At 45.4% G+C, this 20,602-nt stretch overlaps 1 protein-coding gene across 1 annotated transcript in view; it reads right to left on the bottom strand.

Annotated features, from left to right (window-relative positions):
- The window catches only part of LOC139380839 (solute carrier family 49 member 4 homolog), a 72,995-nt gene that overhangs the window by 24,682 nt on the left and 27,711 nt on the right, over positions 1-20,602 (bottom strand). Inside the window, exons 5-6 of the mRNA XM_071123936.1 lie at positions 16,600-16,708; positions 4,588-4,655 (exon numbers count right to left, since the gene is read on the bottom strand). Of these exons, the coding sequence (XP_070980037.1) occupies positions 4,588-4,655; positions 16,600-16,708 (177 nt within the window). The remainder of the gene's footprint in view (positions 1-4,587; positions 4,656-16,599; positions 16,709-20,602) is intronic.

Here is a 20,602-nt window from a genome sequence, read left to right as displayed (position 1 = left end):
TGCCAGACTGCAGCCCAGTCAACCCTTCATCTTGTTGGGTAACAGTCCCCTACCTCCAACCACCACCGGTATCATGTATCTTCCCTCTGAAACTCATATATCATTTGTGCATTGACACCATTAATAAATGCAGCATGACTGAATCTAAGAAGCATAATTCAAGACTCCTTTATGCCCTACAAAGTCAGCTGACAAGACAGGAGAATAAACATATCTTGTTGTGAGGTAATGTCTCAACTAAAAGCACATAAATTACAGTTGTGTCAGATTTATTGGCATGAAGATAGTGAGGCTTGAATATTCTGTAGCATCACATTCTCCTCTGGCTAACCTCAGAAATAATTCAATTCTTATTTAATTTGATATGAACATTACCAGGTCTATTTGTCTCTATTCTGATCTAAGACAAGGGCATGGACTGAATGACCGAACCAGTCAAACATGTTACATTTTTCGTAATTTGGCAGATGCTCTAATCCAGAGCGATTTACAATAGTGAGTGCATACATTTTCATATTGGTCCCCTGTGGGAATCAAACCCACAACCCTGGTGATGCAAGCACCATGCTCGACCAACTGAGTCACACAGGACCACGGAATGATATCACAGAGCGACAACGGCCATCACTAGCCCCAAAAAATAGGCCAAATTCAGTAACTTTAATTACTCATTTTAAATCTCTTGTTCATCTAAACATAAATACATTATCATTTTTCAAGCCTTTAATGTGAGTCAGTGTGGGTAAAAACTCTCCCTTTCCCTCACCCTCTCCCCCCCCCCACCGACTTCCCCTTCCCCCTTCTTCTCCCCCTTCCTCAATTAATTCAATTGAATGGCTTTATTGGCATGGGAAACATAGAGTTGAAGTCAGACGTTTACATTCACCTTAGCCAAATACATTTAAACTCAGTTTCACAATTCCTGACATTTAACCTCACTAAAAAGTCTCTGTCTTAGGTCAGTTAGGATCACCACTTTATTTTAAGAATGTGAAATGTCAGAATAATAATACAGTGAATTAAGTGAAATAATCTGTCTGTAAACAATTGTTGGAAAAATTACTTGTGTCATGCAAAGTAGATGTCCTAACCGACTTGCCAAAACTAAACTTCCGACTTCAACTGTGTGTTAACATTACCAAAGCAAGTGACAAGTGACAAAAGTGAAATAAACAATAAAAAATGAACAGTAAACATTACATATAAAAGTTTCAAAAGAACAAAGACATTTCTCTCTCTCCCCCTTCTCCTCCCCCTTTTATTTGGGAGCACGTGTGTGTGTGCGTGTATGTGTTGGGGAGTGTTTGTTTGGCTATCACAAAGCACATCCCATGAAGCAAACTACTTTGTACCAGGCACGACTCCAACACCATCATTAAGTTTGCTGATGACACGACAGTGGTAGGCCTGATCACAGGCAACGACGAAACAAGCCATAGGGAGGAGGTCAGAGACCTGAGCGTGTGGTGCCAGGACAACAACCTATCCCTCAATGTAATCAAGACAAAGGAGATGATTGTGGACCACAGGAAAAGGAGGAGCGAGCAGCCCCCATTCTCATCGACGGGGCTGTTGTGGAGCAGGTTGAGAGCTTCAAGTTCCTTGGCGTCCACATCACCAACAAACTAACATGGTCCAAGCACACCAAGAAAGTCGTGAAACATATTCCCCCTCAGGAGACTGAAAAGATTTGGCATGGGTCCTCAGATTCTCAAAAGGTTCTACAGCTGCACCAACGAGAGCATCCTGACGGATTGCGTCGCTGCCTGGTATGTCAACAGCTCGGCCTCCGACCGCAAGGCACTAGCTTCCTGCCATCCAGGCCCTCTATACCAGGCGGTGTCAGAGGAAGGCCCTAAAAATTGTCTAAGACTCTAGCCACCGTAGTCATAGACTGTTCTCTCTGCTACCGCACGGCAAGCGGTACCGGAGCGCCAAGTCGAGGTTCAAAATGCTTCTTAACAGCTTCTACCCCCTTCTACGCTGCTGCTACTCTCAGTTATTATCTATGCATAGTCACTTTAATAACTCTACCTACATGTACATATTACCTCAATTACCTCGACCCCGGTGCCCCCGCACATTGACTCTGTACCGGTACCCCCTGTATATAGTCCCGCTATTGTTATTTACTGCTGCTCTTTAATGATTTGTTACTCTTATCTGTTACTTTTTGTTTTTAGGTATTTTCTTAACCGCATCGTTGGCTAAGGGCTTGTAAGTAAGCATTTCACTACACCTGTTGTATTTGGCGCATGTGACAAATTTAGTATGACCATAACACCTGCAGCAAAAGTTTTTAATTGGGCTATTTTTCTGCTGCCCATTGCAAGCTGCTCTCTGATGTTTGTGTGACGTAAGGTGAGGCGTTCAGGCACAGGAGTGTGTGTGTGTGTGTGTGTGTGTGTGTGTGTGTGTGTGTGTGTTAATGTGTGCTCTGTAATGTAACTCAGCATCTCTATCAACAGAAAAACAGTAGGCAAAGGATCATTAATGGTGTCAGCAAGGATCCAGTGCTAGGTAACCGGGGAATCTGTTACTGCGCTTCCCAAACACATCACCCATCATGGCAACACACACACACACACACACACCTCCCTTAGCTAACCCCCAACAGATGGCCAATTTAGCCAGACGTGAGGAGGAAGCCAATCAACTGCGTGACAGAGACTCATTAATGAGTTAGTTCTCCCCCTCTGTTCTATTTCTGTTTCTCTCCTACAATGCAAATCTAGAACCCTGTTTCTGTTTCAACTTGCTGTTGCATATAACCAGAGGTTGCAAACAGAGGCAAACCTTACCCAAACCTCATTAAACCTGGATCGACACCAAACAAATAATATATTCTGTTTGCAACAGCAGGAAAATAATTAATTAATGAACATTTTTGTAGGGGCTGATACATTTTTTAATTCAAAGTTGGAATTACAAACAAACAAAAAAAAAATGTAAAACCTCAAATACACTACAAATGTTACATTTCCTGCAACAGGGTGATCAAATTAAGATCCTACATGTGTAGATCCACTCCAGCCTGTACCAAGAACAGAATACTTCCATGAATCAATAGTGTAGAGTCATGGTCTAATTTTCCTAATTACAGCGCAGTGAGACGTTGGCCCTGCCTGGAAGTGCTGATTGGGCCGTGCGATGAATATATATCTTTCAGCTAGACGACTGATCCCTTCCTTCTGCATAGTCCACAGTTTGGGGCCTACGGTGTATGGCTCTATCCACCAGCTACACGGACATGACCTACTGCATTACTATTCACTCATTCATCTCCCTTCGTCTATCACAACCATGGACTTAATACATTGAGATTGAGATAGAGACAGCGAGACAGAGAGAGAGGGGTGGAGGGAAAGAGTGGAGCTAAGGGGTTTGAGTGTACATCCCAAATTGCACCCTTTTCCCTACGTAGTGCACAAGTTTTGACCAGGACTCATAGGCATTTGGGATATAGCCTGAGACTCCTAACCCCCACCCCACCCCCTCCAAAAAAAAAAACATCCTCTGCCTCTTAAAAACAAACCTGGGGAAGCATTTTTCATTATTGATATCACTAAATACTGAAATGTGACAAGGTTAGAGAACCAGACTGGAATGCAGAACAAGCAGAGAGAGTCCAGGGACAGAGTAGTACACCCATTTATTCCTGTCAACATATTCTTGTGAACATATTGCTGTGAACATACTTAGCAATGGTTTCTAGTTGCTAATCTTGTTGACAGGCATTGGAGGCAGAGCCAAAGCTATTACGACCAAACATGGACCGTATATTTTCAGGCATACTTAATTTGACGATACTAAACGAGTGTATGCTTATCCTCTAATTTGACGGCTCACCAGGTCCAGGGAGATCATTTAGGGCTGAATTTATGAGACAAGCCTATTACTAGGAGGATCTCTCCTCACACTCCGCTGGACACAGCTAGCTGTTTGTAGTCTGGCATAGTACCAGCACAGCCTAACTGCAGACAAGAGTGGGCCTACTGTAGACAGCATCCAGGGGCCAGATTCAGACTGGACGAGGCCTACTGTAGACAGCATCTAGGGGCCAGATTCAGACTGGACGAGGCATACTGTAGACAGCATCTAGAGGCCAGATTCAGACTGGACGAGGCCTACTGTAGACAGCATCTAGAGGCCAGATTCAGACTGGACGAGGCCTGCTGTAGACAGCATCTAGGGGCCAGATTCAGACTGGACAAGGCCTACTGTAGTAGACAGCATATTTTATCCAGATTCAGACTGGACGAGGCCTAGTTTAGACAGTATCTAGAGGCTAGATTCAGACTGGACGAGGCCTACTGTAGACAGTATCTAGAGGCCTGATTCAACGTAAATCCTTCAATGATTTCAGGACTTTTGAGGAATTTGAATTAAGCCTGTGGATCATAAGCCATAATTCCCGCTGTGAGCCTTTTAGGACATCGCACATCTTCTCAGGCCATCATATTCTAGACAGTCTATAACAATAGCAGTCCAACATGATCACATTACCATAGCATGTTGGAGGCAGACAGTAAAGTCACGCTACAATGTTAAACCACATGGAAATGATCTGCTGTTTCTGTTGCTTACCTGGCCATGGCCACTCCAAATACACAGCCGCCCACGACAGACCAGAACCCAATCCAGCCAGCATCCACCTGTAGAGAGAGAATTTGAATTTTTTAAATTCCCTTTATTGGGTGAAGATGCCTACAGGACATCCACTTTCAAACCTCAGACATCATGCAGCATCGCGCTCATGTGTACCAGCCTGTAAGAAAAACACCAGTTTGAAGGGACAACTCCAGATCCCCCTCAACACCTCCAAAACAAAGGTCATGTGGTTTGGTAAGAAGAACGCTCCCCACAGGTGTGATTACTACCTCTGAGGGTTTAGAGCTTGAGCTAGTCCCCTCATATAAGTACTTGTGAGTATGGCTAGACGGTACACTGTCCTTCTCTCAGCACATATCAAAGCTGCAGGCTAAAGTTAAATCTAGACTTGGTTTCCTCTATCATAATCACTCCTCTTTCACCCCAGCTGCCAAACTAACCCTGATTCAGATGACCATCCTACCCGTGCTAGATTACGGACACGTAATTTATAGGCAGGTAACGGTGCTCTCGAGTGGCTAGATGTTCTTTACCATTCGGCCATCAGATTTGCCACCAATGCTCCTTATAGGGCGCATCACTGCACACTATACTCCTCTGTAAACTGGTCATCTCTGTATACCCATCGCAAGACCCACTGGTTGATGCTTATTTATAAAACGCTCTTTGCCCTCACTCCCTCCTATCAGAGATATCTACTGCAGCCCTCAACCTCCACATACAACACCCGTTCTGCTAGTCACTTTCTGTTAAAGGTCCCCAAAGCAAACACATCCCTGGGTCGCTCATCTTTTCAGTTCTCTACAGCTAGCGACTGGAACGAGCTGCTACAAACACTCAAACTGGACAGTTTTATCTCAATCTCTTCATTCAAAGACTCAATCATGGACACTCTTACTGACAGTTGTGGCTGTTTTATGTGATGTATTATTGTCTCTACCTTCTTAACCTTTGTGCTGTTGTCTGTGCCCAATGTTTGTATCATGTTTTGTGCTGCTACCATGTCGTGCTGCTGCCATGTTGTGTTGCTACCATGCTGTGTTGTCATGTGTTTCTGCCTTGTTAAGTTAGGTCTCTCTTTATGTAGTGTTGTCTCTCTTGTCGTGATGTGTGTTTTCTCCTAGATTTTATTTTTCATCGCCAGCCCTCGTCCCAGCAGGAGGTCTTTTGCCTTTTGGTAGGCCGTCATTGTAAATAAGAATTTGTTCTTAACTGACTTGCCTAGTTAAATAAAAGGTTAAATGCAATTTTAATAAAAATCAACAGAGCATAATGGTCCCTTGAGACAATAGAGAGAGATTGAGATCGAGAGAGAAAGAGAGCGAGAGAGAGAGAGGGGGGAGAAAGAATTAGAATGGAGAGAGACAGAGATTCCGTTATTATTCCATGTTCAATATGCCATACACGGCTCAGAGGACCTAGGGTAGACAGACAGCAGGCTCAGAGTGTCTGAAGACCGGGGAAACCTGTCAATCAGGCCCAGGGTAAATTGAAGCCCTGTATTTTGAAAGTGGAATCGGAGTCAATGGAAACAGCTGGTGATGTCAGCATGATGTTTCATCACAGACAAATGCCTGCTCTGACAGATAGAGACGGAGAAGAGAGGGCAGACGTCATGACCATGGTCGTGTTCAGTAGAGAGAAAACAGAGTGAAACAGAGAGACACTACCTCAACTTGTCCAATACGAAGAGATATGTAAGCTTTGTGTTGCTCACATCAATTTGAGAACTTGAACGCAAATCATTCTGTAAGCTATTTGAGTGTCAAAGAATAAATCATTGCATTTTGTGTGTGTGTGTGTGTGGTTAATTAACTGAAATATGCTCAGTGCTAGCTGCACCTGTGCAGGCCTGATTTGTGCCGTGCTCAGCTTAATCATGCGTGTTGTTACTACTGTGTCAATAACCAGGAAATGGTTGCCGTGCCGACGTTTTGTACACTGTGGAAGCCCAGGCTTCAGGTTCTTGGCACATTCCCTTATTTGTTTTTATGTTATTCTCTCTTGTTTCTAAGCCTTTTAAGACAGTTATCATGACACTGTGGGTTTAGCACAACAGGGGTAACCACAGACAGCTTCAAAAGACACAATGGAAGTGACAGTTGGTACTCTGTTTGTCTGTCTGGAGACATAACCAGCCAGCACCCGGACTGGACCCATATTCACAAAGCATCTAAGAGTAGGAGTTTTGATCTAGGATACATTATTATTTAAACGGCTAAACTGATCCTAGATTAGCATTCCTACTCTGCCCAGCGGTTACACCACACTGTCTGTCTGCAGAATTAAAGGAGACATTTTACAACCAAACCTCTTTATGTAAATGACATGTTATAGAAATGTCTAGAAACCTTTTTTTGTGATTTTCCATGTTTTTGATAAACTTACCCCAAACAGCAAATCACTTCCTTATCCCCGTTGTGTAGTATGGGGGCCCCGAAAGAAGAAAAAAAACACCCAACTATATCCTTTTAGAAAAGGCAAAGCTCTCAGTATAGTGATACAGGTCTTTAGATTCTGTACACATGAAATTGTGTCATTCCAAACTTTATCTGCAACGTTATTTTCCATTTTGTAGCCCATGAAAAGTACCAGGAGTTCACAACAGTGACTTTACCGGTGCAGAAAGATTCTCTGTAATCAGAAAGCTGATGCCGCTGTGTTCTCAGGTGAAGTATCAACCTTCAGAGGGTTTTTTCTGCGTAACGACTTAATGGCCACCCTCCATTAACGGACCAATTAGATATGAGTGATTAACGCAGGGTGGGACCTTGTTCTTAATTAAAGCTATGCTAATTGCGTACGACACAGAGACACTTAGCTACGTGCTTCAGGACACTGTCTGGTCCAGCACTGGGCTGGGTGTCTGAAGGGAGGGAGGGTTCCTGCACTCCACCCAGTACTAAGTTTCAGATACAGCCACTTGCCCAGTCCCATCCATCCATCCCAAACCCCTTCACCCATCCCCAGCCCCCCCATCCTCAGCCCCTAGCTGCTGCAAGGTCCTCTACCCAGCCCAATCCACTCAACCTGTCCCCATCCCCCTCAACCTGTCCCCATCCCCCTCAATCTGTCCCCATCCCTCTCAACCAGTCCCTGTCCCCATCCCCCTCAACCTGTTCCCGTCCCCGTCAACCTGTCCCCCGTCCCCCTCAACCTGTTCCCGTCCCCCTCAACCTGTTCCCGTCCCCCTCAACCTGTCCCCGTCCCCATCCCCCTCAACCTGTTCCCGTCCCCCTCAACCTGTCCCCGTCCCCCTCAACCTGTCCCCATCCCCCTCAACCTATTCCCACCCCCCTCAACCTGTTCCCATCCCCTTCAACCTGTCCCCATCCCCCTCAACCTGTCCCCATCCCTCTCAACCTGTCCCTGTCCCCATCCCCCTCAACCTGTCCCCGTCCCCATCCCCCTCAACCTGTTCCCGTCCCCCTCAACCTGTCCCCGTCCCCCTCAACCTGTCCCCATCCCCCTCAACCTGTCCCCATCCCCCTCAACCTGTCCCCATCCCCCTCAACCTGTCCCCATCCCCTTCAACCTGTCCCCATCCCTCTCAACCTGTCCCTGTCCCCATCCCCCTCAACCTGTTCCCATCCCCCTCAACCTGTCCCTGTCCCCATCCCCCTCAACCTGTTCCCATCCCCTTCAACCGGTCCTCATCCCTCTGAATCCGTCCCTGTTCCCATCCCCCTCAACCTGTTCCCATCCCCTTTAACCTGTCCCCATCCCTCTCAACCTGTCCCTGTCCCCATCCCCCTCAACCTGTTCCCATCCCCCTCAACCTGTCCCTGTCCCCGTCCCCATCCCCCTCAACCTGTTCCCATCCCCTTCAACCTGTTCCCATCCCCTTCAACCTGTCCCCAGCCCCATCCCCCTCAACCTGTCCTCTGCCCCATCCACCTCAAACTGTCTTCAGCTCAATCCCCCTCAACCTGTCCCCAGCCCCATCCCCCTCAACCTGTCCTCTGCCCCATCCCCCTCAACCTCAACCTGTCCTCTGCCCCAACCACCTCAACCTGTCCCCAGCCCCATCCCCCTCAAACTCAACCTGTCCTTTGCCCCATCCACCTCAACCTGTCTTCAGCGCAATCCCCCTCAACCTGTCCCCATCCCCCTCCCCCCAACCTGTCCCCAGCTCCATCCCCCCCAACCTGTCCCCATCCACCTCAAGCCTCCCCTTTTCTAGCCCCATCCACCTCAACCCTCCCCCACCCTACCCACCTCAACCCTCCCCCACCCCACCCACCTCAACCCTCCCCCACCCCATCCACTTCAAACCTTGCCCTCCCCATCCCCAGCCACCTCAAACCTCCCCATCCACCCTCCCCATCAACCTGTCCCCAACCCCAGCCCCCTCAACCTGTCCCCAGCTCCATCTCCCTCAAACTGTCCTCTGCCCAATCCACCTCAACCGGTCCTCTGCCCCATCCACCTCAACCTGCCCCTTTCCCCCTCAACCTGTCCCCAGCTCCATCCCCCTCAAACTGTCCTCTGCCCAGTCCACCTCAACCTGTCCTCTGCCCCATCCACCTCAACACCATCCACCTCAACCCTCCCCAGCCCCCTCAACCTGTCCCCAGCCCCATCCCCCTCAACCTGTCCCCATCCACCTCAATCCTCCCCTTCCCTCATCCACCTCAACCCTCCCCCACCCAATCCACCTTAACCCTCCCCATACCCCTCAAACCTCCCCAGCCCCATCCACTTCAAACCTTGCCCTCCCCAGACCCATTCACATCCACCCTCCCCAACATAGTATTTTCCCATGATAGAGCAGCAGCTGCTGCACCAAACCATACTTGTCTAGGATCAATTCCCTGTCCATATAAATGGCACCATATTCCCTACATAGGGTTTTTGTCAAAAGTAGTGCACCATGGGCCCTGACCAAATGTAGTGCTCAGTATAGGGAATAGGGTGCCGTTTGGGATGCAAACTGTGTGTCAGGGGTAGTGGGTTAATGGGAGTGGGTGTTCTGGGAAAGACAGGTTTATGCAAAAAGAGAGGAAGAAAAACAAAGTGGTCACCTTATCAGGGAAAGAAAGAAAAAGAAAGTCTGACTGCTTTGTCTACAGGCACGCAGATTGAAAACTGCATTTGATATCTGCAGAATATCTGCCTGTTCATGAGAACAGCAGAGACGAGCACAGCCACTGCAGTGGCTGGAGTGACATGGCAGCACTAACATTGGCAAGTGGCATTTGATTGGCGAAGTGGAGAGCAGCTGAGAGGGAGGCAGTGAAGGGGGATGAGGGGCTAAAGCAGCACCTCTATAGTGTTCACCTCGCTGCAGAGAGAGAGAAAGAGAGCTCTGTCTGGGATGACAGTGGGACCACACAGCGTGTAGCGTAGAGAAGACTGGCAAATTAACCTTCCATAGGAGGGATAGAGTGTGTGTGTGTGTGTGTGTGTGTGTGTCTGTGTACCACACCACTCACTTTGCTTGCACTGTTTTCCTCTTGATCCCTGACCTAAATAGGTTTAGTATGTGTGTCAGACAGTCACAGCTATAGAGCTATCATTTCACACCTCATATCTACCCTCACTGTATTCCTTTCAATGAATCTCCTGATAGCGTCTTATCAGAATAAGGTCATGGTTCGTTGGTGCCAAGACTAACGTGCACCTTGCAGGTTGTAGCGTATCGAAAGTTACCGTAGTGTATGAGGTTTGCAGCTCCCAAGCTGTATAGAAAGTTACCGTAGTGTATGAGGTTTGCAGCTCCCAAGCTGTATAGAAAGTTACAGTAGTGTATGAGGTTTGCAGCTCCCAAGCTGTATAGAAAGTTACAGTAGTGTATGAGGTTTGCAGCTCCCAAGCTGTATAGAAAGTTACAGTAGTGTATGAGGTTTGCAGCTCCCAAGCTGTATAGAAAGTTACAGTAGTGTATGAGGTTTGCAGCTCCCAAGCTGTATAGAAAGTTACAGTAGTGTATGAGGTTTGAAGCTTCCAAGCTGTATAGAAAGTTACAGTAGTGTATGAGGTTTGAAGCTCCCAAGCTGTATAGAAAGTTACAGTAGTGTATGAGGTTTGAAGCTCCCAAGCTGTATAGAAAGTTACAGTAGTGTATGATGTTTGAAACTTTGAAATCAAATGCAAACATAACACATCCTTAAAGTCCGAAACATGACCCAGCCAAGCTGCACTGCTTCTTGACACAATGCCCGCTTAACTCAGAAGCACCAATGTGTCGGAGGGAACACCGTACACCTGGCGACCATGTTCGCGTGCATGCGACAGGAGTCACTAGAGCTTGGGACAAGGAAATCTCGGCTTGCCAAACCCTCTCCTAACCCGGACCAATTGTGTGCCACCTCATGGGTCTCCCAGTCACGGCCAGCTGTGACACAACCTGGGATTGAACCCGGGTCTGTAGTGACGCCTCAAGTGCCTTAGATCGCTGCGCCACTCGTGCAGCCCCCGCAAATTGATTTGAACAAACAATTTGTCCCCCCAATAAATGCGGCCCTCCGATGAATTTCAAAATCCCGATGTGGCCCTCGTAGCGTATCGAGCCAAAAGGTTTGCCTACCCCTGTATTATGTGGCCCTCGTAGCATATCGAGACAAAAGGTTTGCCTACACCTGTATTATGTGGCCCTCGAGCCAAAAGGTTTGCCTACCCCTGTATTGGAGTGAGCCTGTGTCAGAATCCAGAATATAAAAACATGCTGTATATAGACCATATATCATTTGGAAGGAAAATGGTGTGTACAGTAGTAGGTTTATTAGGATGAACTATGTGGAGAAGTGGATACAGTCGTGGCAAAAAGTTTTGAGAATGACACAAATATATATTTTCACAAAGTTTGCTGCTTCAGTGTCTTTAGATATTTTTGTCAGATGTTACTATGGAATACTGAAGTAAAATTACAAGCATTTCATAAGTGTCAAAGGCTTTTATTGACAATTACATGAAGTTGATGCAACGAGTCAATATTTGCAGTATTTGATTTGTATCTCTTTTAGTCCCCATTTGGACTAATCTTCCAAGAGTCCTTAAACATTAAAATACAATTTATAATACAAACACATTTTCACATATAATACAGTATTACAAACATACATAATATACTAACACAATGACCCAATAAATACTCAATCTAAAAAATATTGATTCTTCATCTACTATAGTCCCACAACATTTCTATATACTATATTTAAATTGTTTCAAAATAATGTTTACATTTATATATTAAAAGGTTTCTAGTTTGCTCAGTTCATTTATTAAATTTCTTTATTGCTCTAAATCGAAATGTTCTTTTGCCTATTTCTCTTTTCTGTCTGGATAACGCATAGATGGTGGACAATCTATTCCTAGTATTTACTGAATGTCTGTCGCTTACCAACTGAATACCGTTGTGAATAGAACTTGGCTGTTTTAAATTATGTATATTATGAAATAAAATAAGCATGTTTTTTTTCCAATAATCCTGTCGATTGATGACCAACCAAGAACACTGCGCATGACTGCAACAGAAGAACCATATCTCCACCTTAAAACAATCCTTGCTGCTTTGTTCTGTGCATTCTGCAGCCTCCTAACTTCACTTAATGATGCATTTCCCCAGACCACAGAACAGTAGTTCACCTGACTCTCAATTAATGCTTGTTATTTGCTGAATAATTTGTCCTGGTAAATATTTAGCTATCCTTCTGATTATGCATGGTGTTTTAATATTTTTTTCCATAGATGAGTTATTTGAGACGACCATGATAAGCAGTTGTCTAGCTGCACTCCCAGTAGTTTGGTTTCTGCCACTTCTTCAATTTATACTCCTCCCATACTTAATTGTATCCCATGCTGTTTTGGCCTTTTCCTAGTTGAACAGACCAACATAACTATGGTTTTCTTGGTGTTTAAAACAAGTTTGTTTTGGCAAACCCACTTCCTGATATTCTCCAAATTTTCTTGTAAAGCCTGCTGTACCTGTTGAACCGATTGTCTTGCTGCATAAATTGTAGTGTTGACCCTTATTTTTCAAGATCTCTGCAATCCGCCCTGGCATGCTGTTAATTAAGTTATGGACCACATCCTGACTGATGGCAGCCCACTCTTGCATAATCAATGCTTGGAGTTTGTCAGAATGTGCGGGTTTTTGTTTGTCCACCCGCCTCTTGAGGATTGACCACAAGTTCTCAATGGGATTAAGGTCTGGGGAGTTCCCTGGCCATTGACCAAAAATATCAATGTTTTGTTCCCCGAGTCACTTTTGCCTTATGGCAAGGTGCTCCATCATGCTGGAAAATGTTGGTACCATTATTTATGGCTGTGTTCTTAGGCAAAATTGTGAGTGAGCCTACTCCCTTGGCTGAGATGCAACCCCACACATGAATAGTCTCAGGATGCTTTACTGTTGGCATGACACAGGACTGATGGTAGCGCTCACCTTGTCTTCTCCGGACAAGCTTTATTCCAGATGCCCCAAACAATCAGAAAGGGGATTCATCAGAGAAAATGACTTTACCTCAGTCCTCAGCAGTCCAGTCCCTGTACCTTTTGCAGAATATCAGTCTGTCCCTGATGTTTTTCATGGAGAGAAGTGGCTTCTTTGCTGCCCTTCTTGACACCAGGCCATCCTCCAAAGGTCTTTGCCTCACTGTGCGTGCAGCTGCACTCACACCTGCCTGCTGCCATTCCTGAGCAAGCTCTGTACTGGTGGTGCCTCAATCCCGCAGCTGAATCAACTTTAGGAGACGGTCCTGGCGCTTGCTGGACTTTCTTGGGCGCCCTTAAGCCTTCTTCACAACAATTGAACTGCTCTTCTTGAAGTTCTTGACAATCCAAAAAAATGGTTGATTTAGGTGCAATCATACTGGCAGCAATATCCTTGCCTGTGAAGCCCTTTTTGTGCAAAGCAATGATGACGGCACGTTTCCTTGCAGGTAACCATGGTTGACAGAGGAAGAACAATGATTCCAAGCACCACCCTCCTTTTGAAGCTTCCAGTCTGTTATTCAAACTCAATCAGCATGACAGAGTGATCTCCAGCCTTGTTCTCGTCAACACTCACACCTGTGTTAACGAGAGAATCACTGACATGATGTCAGCTGGTCCCATTGTGGCACGCCTGAAATGCAGTGGAAATGTTTTTGGGGGATTCAGTTCATTTGCATGGCAAAGAGGAACTTTGCGATTAATTGCAATTCATCTGATCACTCATCATAACATTCTGGAGTATATGCAAATTGCCATCATACAAACTGAGGCAGCAGACTTTGTGAAAATTAATATTTGTGTCATTCTCAAAAGTTTTGGCCACGACTGTACATACCCAGGAATTATAAATTGATAACTCCCGATAAGGGCGGTTCCCACCTCGGGCCAGGATACAGCCCTTGGAGGGAGTTGTCACACGATAATTCACGGGTTCTCAGGCATTATTGCTTAATTGAACACTGGTCACCTAATATTCTGTTTCTATACTGCTGTTAACTCACTGTGTATGTATATACTTTATTCTCCACATATCTCATCCGAATATACCTACTACTGCATTCTGAAGTTGCTACCCAAGCGGGCTGGTCACTTTAGTTATTTTTGTATGTTTTGACCCAGTCGTTCATTCTAATTGTTCTATTCATTCGATGTTGGTATGCTAAGCAAATCAGTGGCATGTAGCTAGCTAGCTGAGATTCAATGATGAGACAAGTTCAATAATGAATGATTAAAAAAATATCCAATAGGCATACATAGGTAACAACTATTATGGTGAGCCAGTCCGAGCTTACCAAGCTTGTTGGTGATGTTAATAGTAATGTTTCCATTGATGGCACGTGTGGAAGAACTGTCCATGGTCCTGGCGCTGGTTGCTGACAGCGGGTGCTTGCCTCTTCTTTGGCAGAGAATGGGACATCCCACTCACATCGTTGCCAGCGAAAATGGCACTCCAGTGCTTTCTGCCAATAACTATTGAGTGAGCTCTCACACCGATTTCCACTCACAGCCATTCCAGTCTGTTATTCGAACTCAATCAGCATGACAGTGTGATCTCCAGCCTTGTCCTCGTCAACACTCACACCTTTGTTAATGAGAGAATCACTGACATGATGTCAGCTGGTCCTTGCATACATGCCCACATTGGATAACTTTTGCATTCTCAAGTTGCTAACCAAGCGGGCTGATCGTTAGATATTTTCTCAAGTCTTGACCCAGTCATTCATTCTAATCGTTCTATACATTCAATGTTGCTATGTAAACAAATCAGTGGCATGTAGCTAGCTGAGATTCAATGATTATGAGAGACAACAAGTTCAATAATGAATGATTTAATAATATCCAATAGGCCTACATAAGCTGGTTAATGAATTCATGGAATTCTGAGTGTTTACGGTTTCCATGTTGAATTATTAGTTTCTCGTTGATACACAGGAGAGGTCGCATTTGTAAAATTATACATTGTTGCACAGGTCGTAGAGGCAGACCGGTAGGTTTATAAGCCCCAACTGTTTCAAACCAAATAGCAGCGTGGAAAAATATTGTGTAGACAATTTTCTTCAGCGGGAGATGAATACATCATGGTATTTTGTGGAAGTTGTTATCCCTCAAATCAACCAATTAGCATCCAGGATGCAAACAACCTGTTTTATAATGACTCTACATACATGGGACATTCGTCTCAAGGTGCAAGGCTAGTGATGGCTGTTCAAGTCATCCAAACACAGGAGTGAATGCTCTCATTGTGATGCATTTTAATGACTCAGTGTATTTATACGTTTTGAACCTGGGGAAACTGTTTAGAGTTCAGCTACGCCAACATCTTTGCGACACCGTCTTTAGATAGGGAGATAAGTGAGAATAGTTCCTTATGATTTCCTTTCCACGACAAATGAAACCATTAGACATAAAGAGTATAAAGAATTGAGGATACTGCCTGTAGGTTCTGACAGAAAGGAAAGATAGCGAGGTGAATACAACAAGGCTGTGTGTGTGTGTGTGTGTGTGTGTGTGTGTGTTCCCACAGCTCTGTCATTTTTTCTCAAGTACCTGTCTGATGATAACCTTGAAAAGAAGACTCTTTTGTCTCCTTTGAGCCACTACTATCTTGGTGGAAGTAGAGGGTGCTCTGGTCTGCATCCCATCATCTCCTCTTCTCTCTTTCTCTCTCATCCTGAAATCTCTGATGCTAATCCAGGATGGTTGAAGGGTCTGAGACGATGTCGGTCTCATTAAGATAAGAATCTCAAGTGCCTGGCTATCTTGACGTGCTCCACATTTTCCCGCATGCAAATAAAGTTCTGTCGATTCCATGTATGTTTCATTAGACCCTTAAAAGGTGAAACCACTTGGAGAGAGGAAGTGGACAGAAAAAAGAGGAGGACGGCCCAACCAAACAAGCCCCATGTGGAGGATCATTTTTTACTTCAAAGTGTTATTCACAAGGGCCTGCTTATTTTTAATGAGTCCAGGATGGGAAAGTAAAGTCGACTTTGTGAAGAAGATTTTACATTGAGTTGCTGTGGCAACAATTATGAGTCAACATCCATTTTAGCCACAGGGTTCTGGTCAAAAGCAGTGCAATATGTGGGGAATAGAGTGCCATTTCAAAAGTAAACATTCATTTCAGCCAGGGAAATCAAACTGTGTGTTTGCCTCAGACAATTAGCTACATCACAGGCCCAGTTAGAATAAGCGGAAGTTTTCAGGCAGGCTGGCGGGCCTGTTTCAGTGCTTCAGAAGGTGAGCATCAACACAGAGTTCAGATAGCTATTGAAACACGCCTTTTTCATTGTGGGTGCGTACCAGCGCAGGTCATTTGTATGAAATTGGCAGAAAATGCTGTAAATGCTCTAACGTAATAAATTACCTGAAGTGATCAGTTTGAAAATGTCTAAATTGTCTTCCAGAACTGCTATTACTGTAGTACATTCAGAGTGAATAAAGTGAGTAATGATACGCTAGTTCAGAAAACAATTCTCAACTCTGTATCTTTGGTATGTTCTAAACCCAGCAGACATGTTGTGGGTGTTGGGTCAGGTGTGTGTTCCTCACCTGGCTGACTCTGGCAGGGGTGAGGATCATGTCCAGAACTCCTGACCAGCCTGCCACCACTCCTGTAGGCACCGCGTAGGCCAACGCTATCATCAGGAACCGGAAATTACTGGAGGGCAAGAGAGAGAGAAACAAAGGTGTTTTAGCAGCAAGTTCTACAGTATCACTGCCTAGAGAAGTCCTACAGTATCACTGCCTAGGGAAGTCCTACAGTATCACTGCCTAGAGAAGTCCTACAGTATCACTGCCTAGAGAAGTCCTACAGTTTCACTGCCTAGAGAAGTCCTACAGTATCACTGCCTAGGGAAGTCCTACAGTATCACTGCCTAGAGAAGTCCTACAGTATCACTGCCTAGAGAAGTCCTACAGTATCACTGCCTAGAGAAGTCCTACAGTTTCACTGCCTAGAGAAGTCCTACAGTATCACTGCCTAGGGAAGTCCTACAGTATCACTGCCTAGAGAAGTCCTACAGTATCACTGCCTAGAGAAGTCCTACACTATCACTGCCTAGTAAAGTCCTACACTATCACTGCCTAGTAAAGTCCTACACTATCACTGCCTAGTAAAGTCCTACACTATCACTGCCTAGTAAAGTCCTACACTATCACTGCCTAGTAAAGTCCTACACTATCACTGCCTAGTAAAGTCCTACACTATCACTGCCTGGTAAAGTCCTACACTATCACTGCCTAGTAAAGTCCTACACTATCACTGCCTAGTAAAGTCCTACACTATCACTGCCTAGTAAAGTCCTACACTATCACTGCCTAGTAAAGTCCTACACTATCCTAAACTAGCAAAGTCCCATTTAAGTCCATTATGAGTCATCATGACAAACTAAACGTTTAACTCAAAACGTTTACATTTGGTGATGAACGAAGGGTAATCTCTGGGGCAAGAAAAACGATCTATAACCTGTGTGCATGACAGGAGTACATATGTCTGTCTGAGACAATACAGAGCAGAGCAAAGCCTCACCCGTCTCCTTCCTTCTCTCTGGTTGATAATGTGTTGAGACGTGCCACCAGACAGCCTCTTGCTTTCCTATCCTGTCAGCTAGCACAACACAGCATCTCTGACTGTCAGGCACGATCTATCCCACATCACAATGTGGTGACAGAGAGATAAACACCTGGCCATGAACCAGGAAGAGATGAGAAGAGCTGTAGACAGGCTGGCAATACTAGCTCCAAGATGAGGTTTGAATACTGGGGAGAGCAGCTAAGAAATGGAATCGACAAATGGAGAAAAGGGAACCTTTCATGTGGTGACACCAACCGCATACACAGACACACAAACACCTACTTAATAACATATTTACTTGTATAAATGGGTTTGGAAATAGTAGCATGTCAAACAAAGTCATTTCCCGCATCTGAGATGTTGATCTGAGACAATGATTTCCTCTGATTGTTCTGTGACTCCAAGATCCCTGGAAGGAAGATTATGGCCTTCTGCTAATCGAGTGGATTACGCCAATCACATCTGAATCAATTCCCCCGGCCCTTCTTCCTCTCTGTGAGTCTACAAATGACACATTTACCACCTGCTGTAAACATAGTGTTCATGGTTGTGAGAACATTATGGCTAGATGCTATGCAGTCAGAAATGATGAGTGTATCGGTTAGGACCAGGGACAACTAAGTGAGATACCCACGTTAGGGAAACAGAACCTAATCTTGTGTGCTCTTTCACTAGCTAACAGCCTGAGAGGAGAGACATACGAGACTGAGGGTCTTTAATATAAACTGTTGTAAGGGGTTGGTCATATCAATGGGACTTTGGCCAGTTCTGTCAGTCTTTGTAAACACTGACAAACCACAGAGAGGGTGGTTATTTTCCTCAGGGTTGTTTTTGATCTCCCCCTGAGGATGAGGAACGCCTTAAGAATTCACCGGATGCCCCTCCACCATACGCACAGGACGCCGCTGGCATATCAATGGAAACAAACAAATGCATGAGTAAACGGCTGCTGTCCGTAGTGAACGGACGTTAGAAAAACAAAAACAATCCTCCACAGAGACAGAGGAGACAGATTTCCCCTTCTATGACGGCTGCTGTCACTGTAAGCCTAGACGGCTGGTGATTTAATGGTGCTGTTAGGAGGGTGAAGTGATGGTTCCCAAATGAAATCAGCGGCGTGGAGACGCAGCGGGGACAGGGTCTTATGGTTGATTGTAATTGGTCATAGAGTGATTGGAGTGGTGCCAGACAGACAGTGTTAGCAGCTAGGTGAGAGTGGGGGATGGGGGGGCTCCTCTGTTAGCGAGAGTCTTCGCTCTGTGTTCAGACACACACATACAGGCACCTGGATGCACTGGCCTGATGATTAGAGATACATTTGTAGAAATGCTCATAAACCACGAAGGGCTGGCACTCTTACTTCTCTCACTTGATTAGCTATTCGTCCGTGCTGAGACGGAACAGGCATAAACTAACTCTAAGGAGAGAGACGGACAGAGAAGTAGACTAGGGGCTGTACGTATCAAGAGTAGAAATGCTGAGGATCAAGTACCCCTCTTCATTCATTATAATCAATGAGGTTGAGCTGATCCTAGATTAGCACTCCTACTTTGTGAAAACGGACCGATCATGGATTTAAAATAATTGGATTTGTGTAAGCATTGGCTGGAGGGATTTTTCCATGATGTTTTCCACCCAGTACCCTGTCCTGTGGTACTCGACTACTTGGCCTTGGAGGAGTTGAGAGTCGAGAGAGACGGACTCGTAAAAGTGTGTTGATGGAACGCTCTCTCTATCTCTGCTGTGATGGCAGGAATCAATATCAGCACCTTTTTCCATCCCACAGCTTAGTTAGATCACTGTATAGAAAGGCTGTCCCAAATGGCACCCTATGCCCCATGTAGTGCACTATATAGCCCACAGGGCTCTGGTCAAAAGGTTTAATCCATGTAATAGGGTGCTATTTGGGACACAGGCTAAGTAAGCACAGCCCTGTGGAGGGTGAAATATTCCGGGGAGCCATGAAGCCCGAGGCATCATCAGCTAAGTGCCATTTGTCCTTGACAGGTCTTGGCTGGAGTTCAATGCATCAGAATGAGCAGGAGAAAACGTTCCAAGGTAAAATGACTGTTATTGTAATAATGGGACCTTCATTAATGCTGCTAGCTAACATCATTACTATTCTCAGGGCAGTGGTCACGTAGTACTGATAACCTTTCTAAATGTGTGGAGAGCTGGGTAACATCCCAAATGGCACCCTATTCCCTATATAGTGCACTACTTTTGGCCAGACCTGTGTTGTGATTAGGTTCTGCAGCGGAAGGGAACGGCTGGGCGAACCTATAATTTACTACAGTTCAAACTCTGTCTGGCACAACAACAGAATGTAAGGAAGGGGCAAAAATGGTGGCTTAGGATACTGGCTTAGAAAACCTAGCAAACTTTAGAAAACAGAATGTTGCTGCTAACCCAGGTCCATCTTTCTTTGACGAGTGGAACTTAGATACTCAAGGCCCAATTTTTCCCTTCCTTCTGTCCACAATCCTTCTGTAGAGTAGAACTCCCAGCAGCCAGACAGCCACTGATGCTGCTTGAGTGTGATACAGTTCAGACTGGCCGCTGGAAGGCTGCTTATCAGTGGGACTCCAGATCGCATTACAGTCCCAATGGGGCAGTCCAGACAAAGTGTGTGTGTGTGTCAGACAGTGTGCACACTGGGTTTATGACCTCTCTTGAAGCTCTGTGCTTAGCAGCTTAGTTTGTTATTGTTTATCATCAGTGAGAGTCAGTAAGAACTAGAGACAGAAAGAGAGAGAGCAAGAGAGAGAGCAAGAGAGAGAAAGAGAGATCTGCCTGTCTGGAGGGGCTGACTGTAGGGAGTTACAGAGAGCCAAGCAGCCAACCCACTTGCTGACTGGCTGTCCACAGCCCAGCGCTTCATCCCAGTCCCACAACCCACAGGCCATCATTCCTTGGCCCATTCCATTCTACCACAACCAGACAGGATACGCACCACAGGAACAGAATCTGCGGATGGCA

This window comes from Oncorhynchus clarkii, chromosome 22, assembly GCF_045791955.1.
Source record: "Oncorhynchus clarkii lewisi isolate Uvic-CL-2024 chromosome 22, UVic_Ocla_1.0, whole genome shotgun sequence".
NCBI classification, from domain to species: Eukaryota; Metazoa; Chordata; class Actinopteri; order Salmoniformes; family Salmonidae; genus Oncorhynchus; species Oncorhynchus clarkii.
The sequence above is the reverse complement of the archived record's forward strand: the minus strand, read 5'-3'. Positions and strand labels throughout refer to the sequence as shown.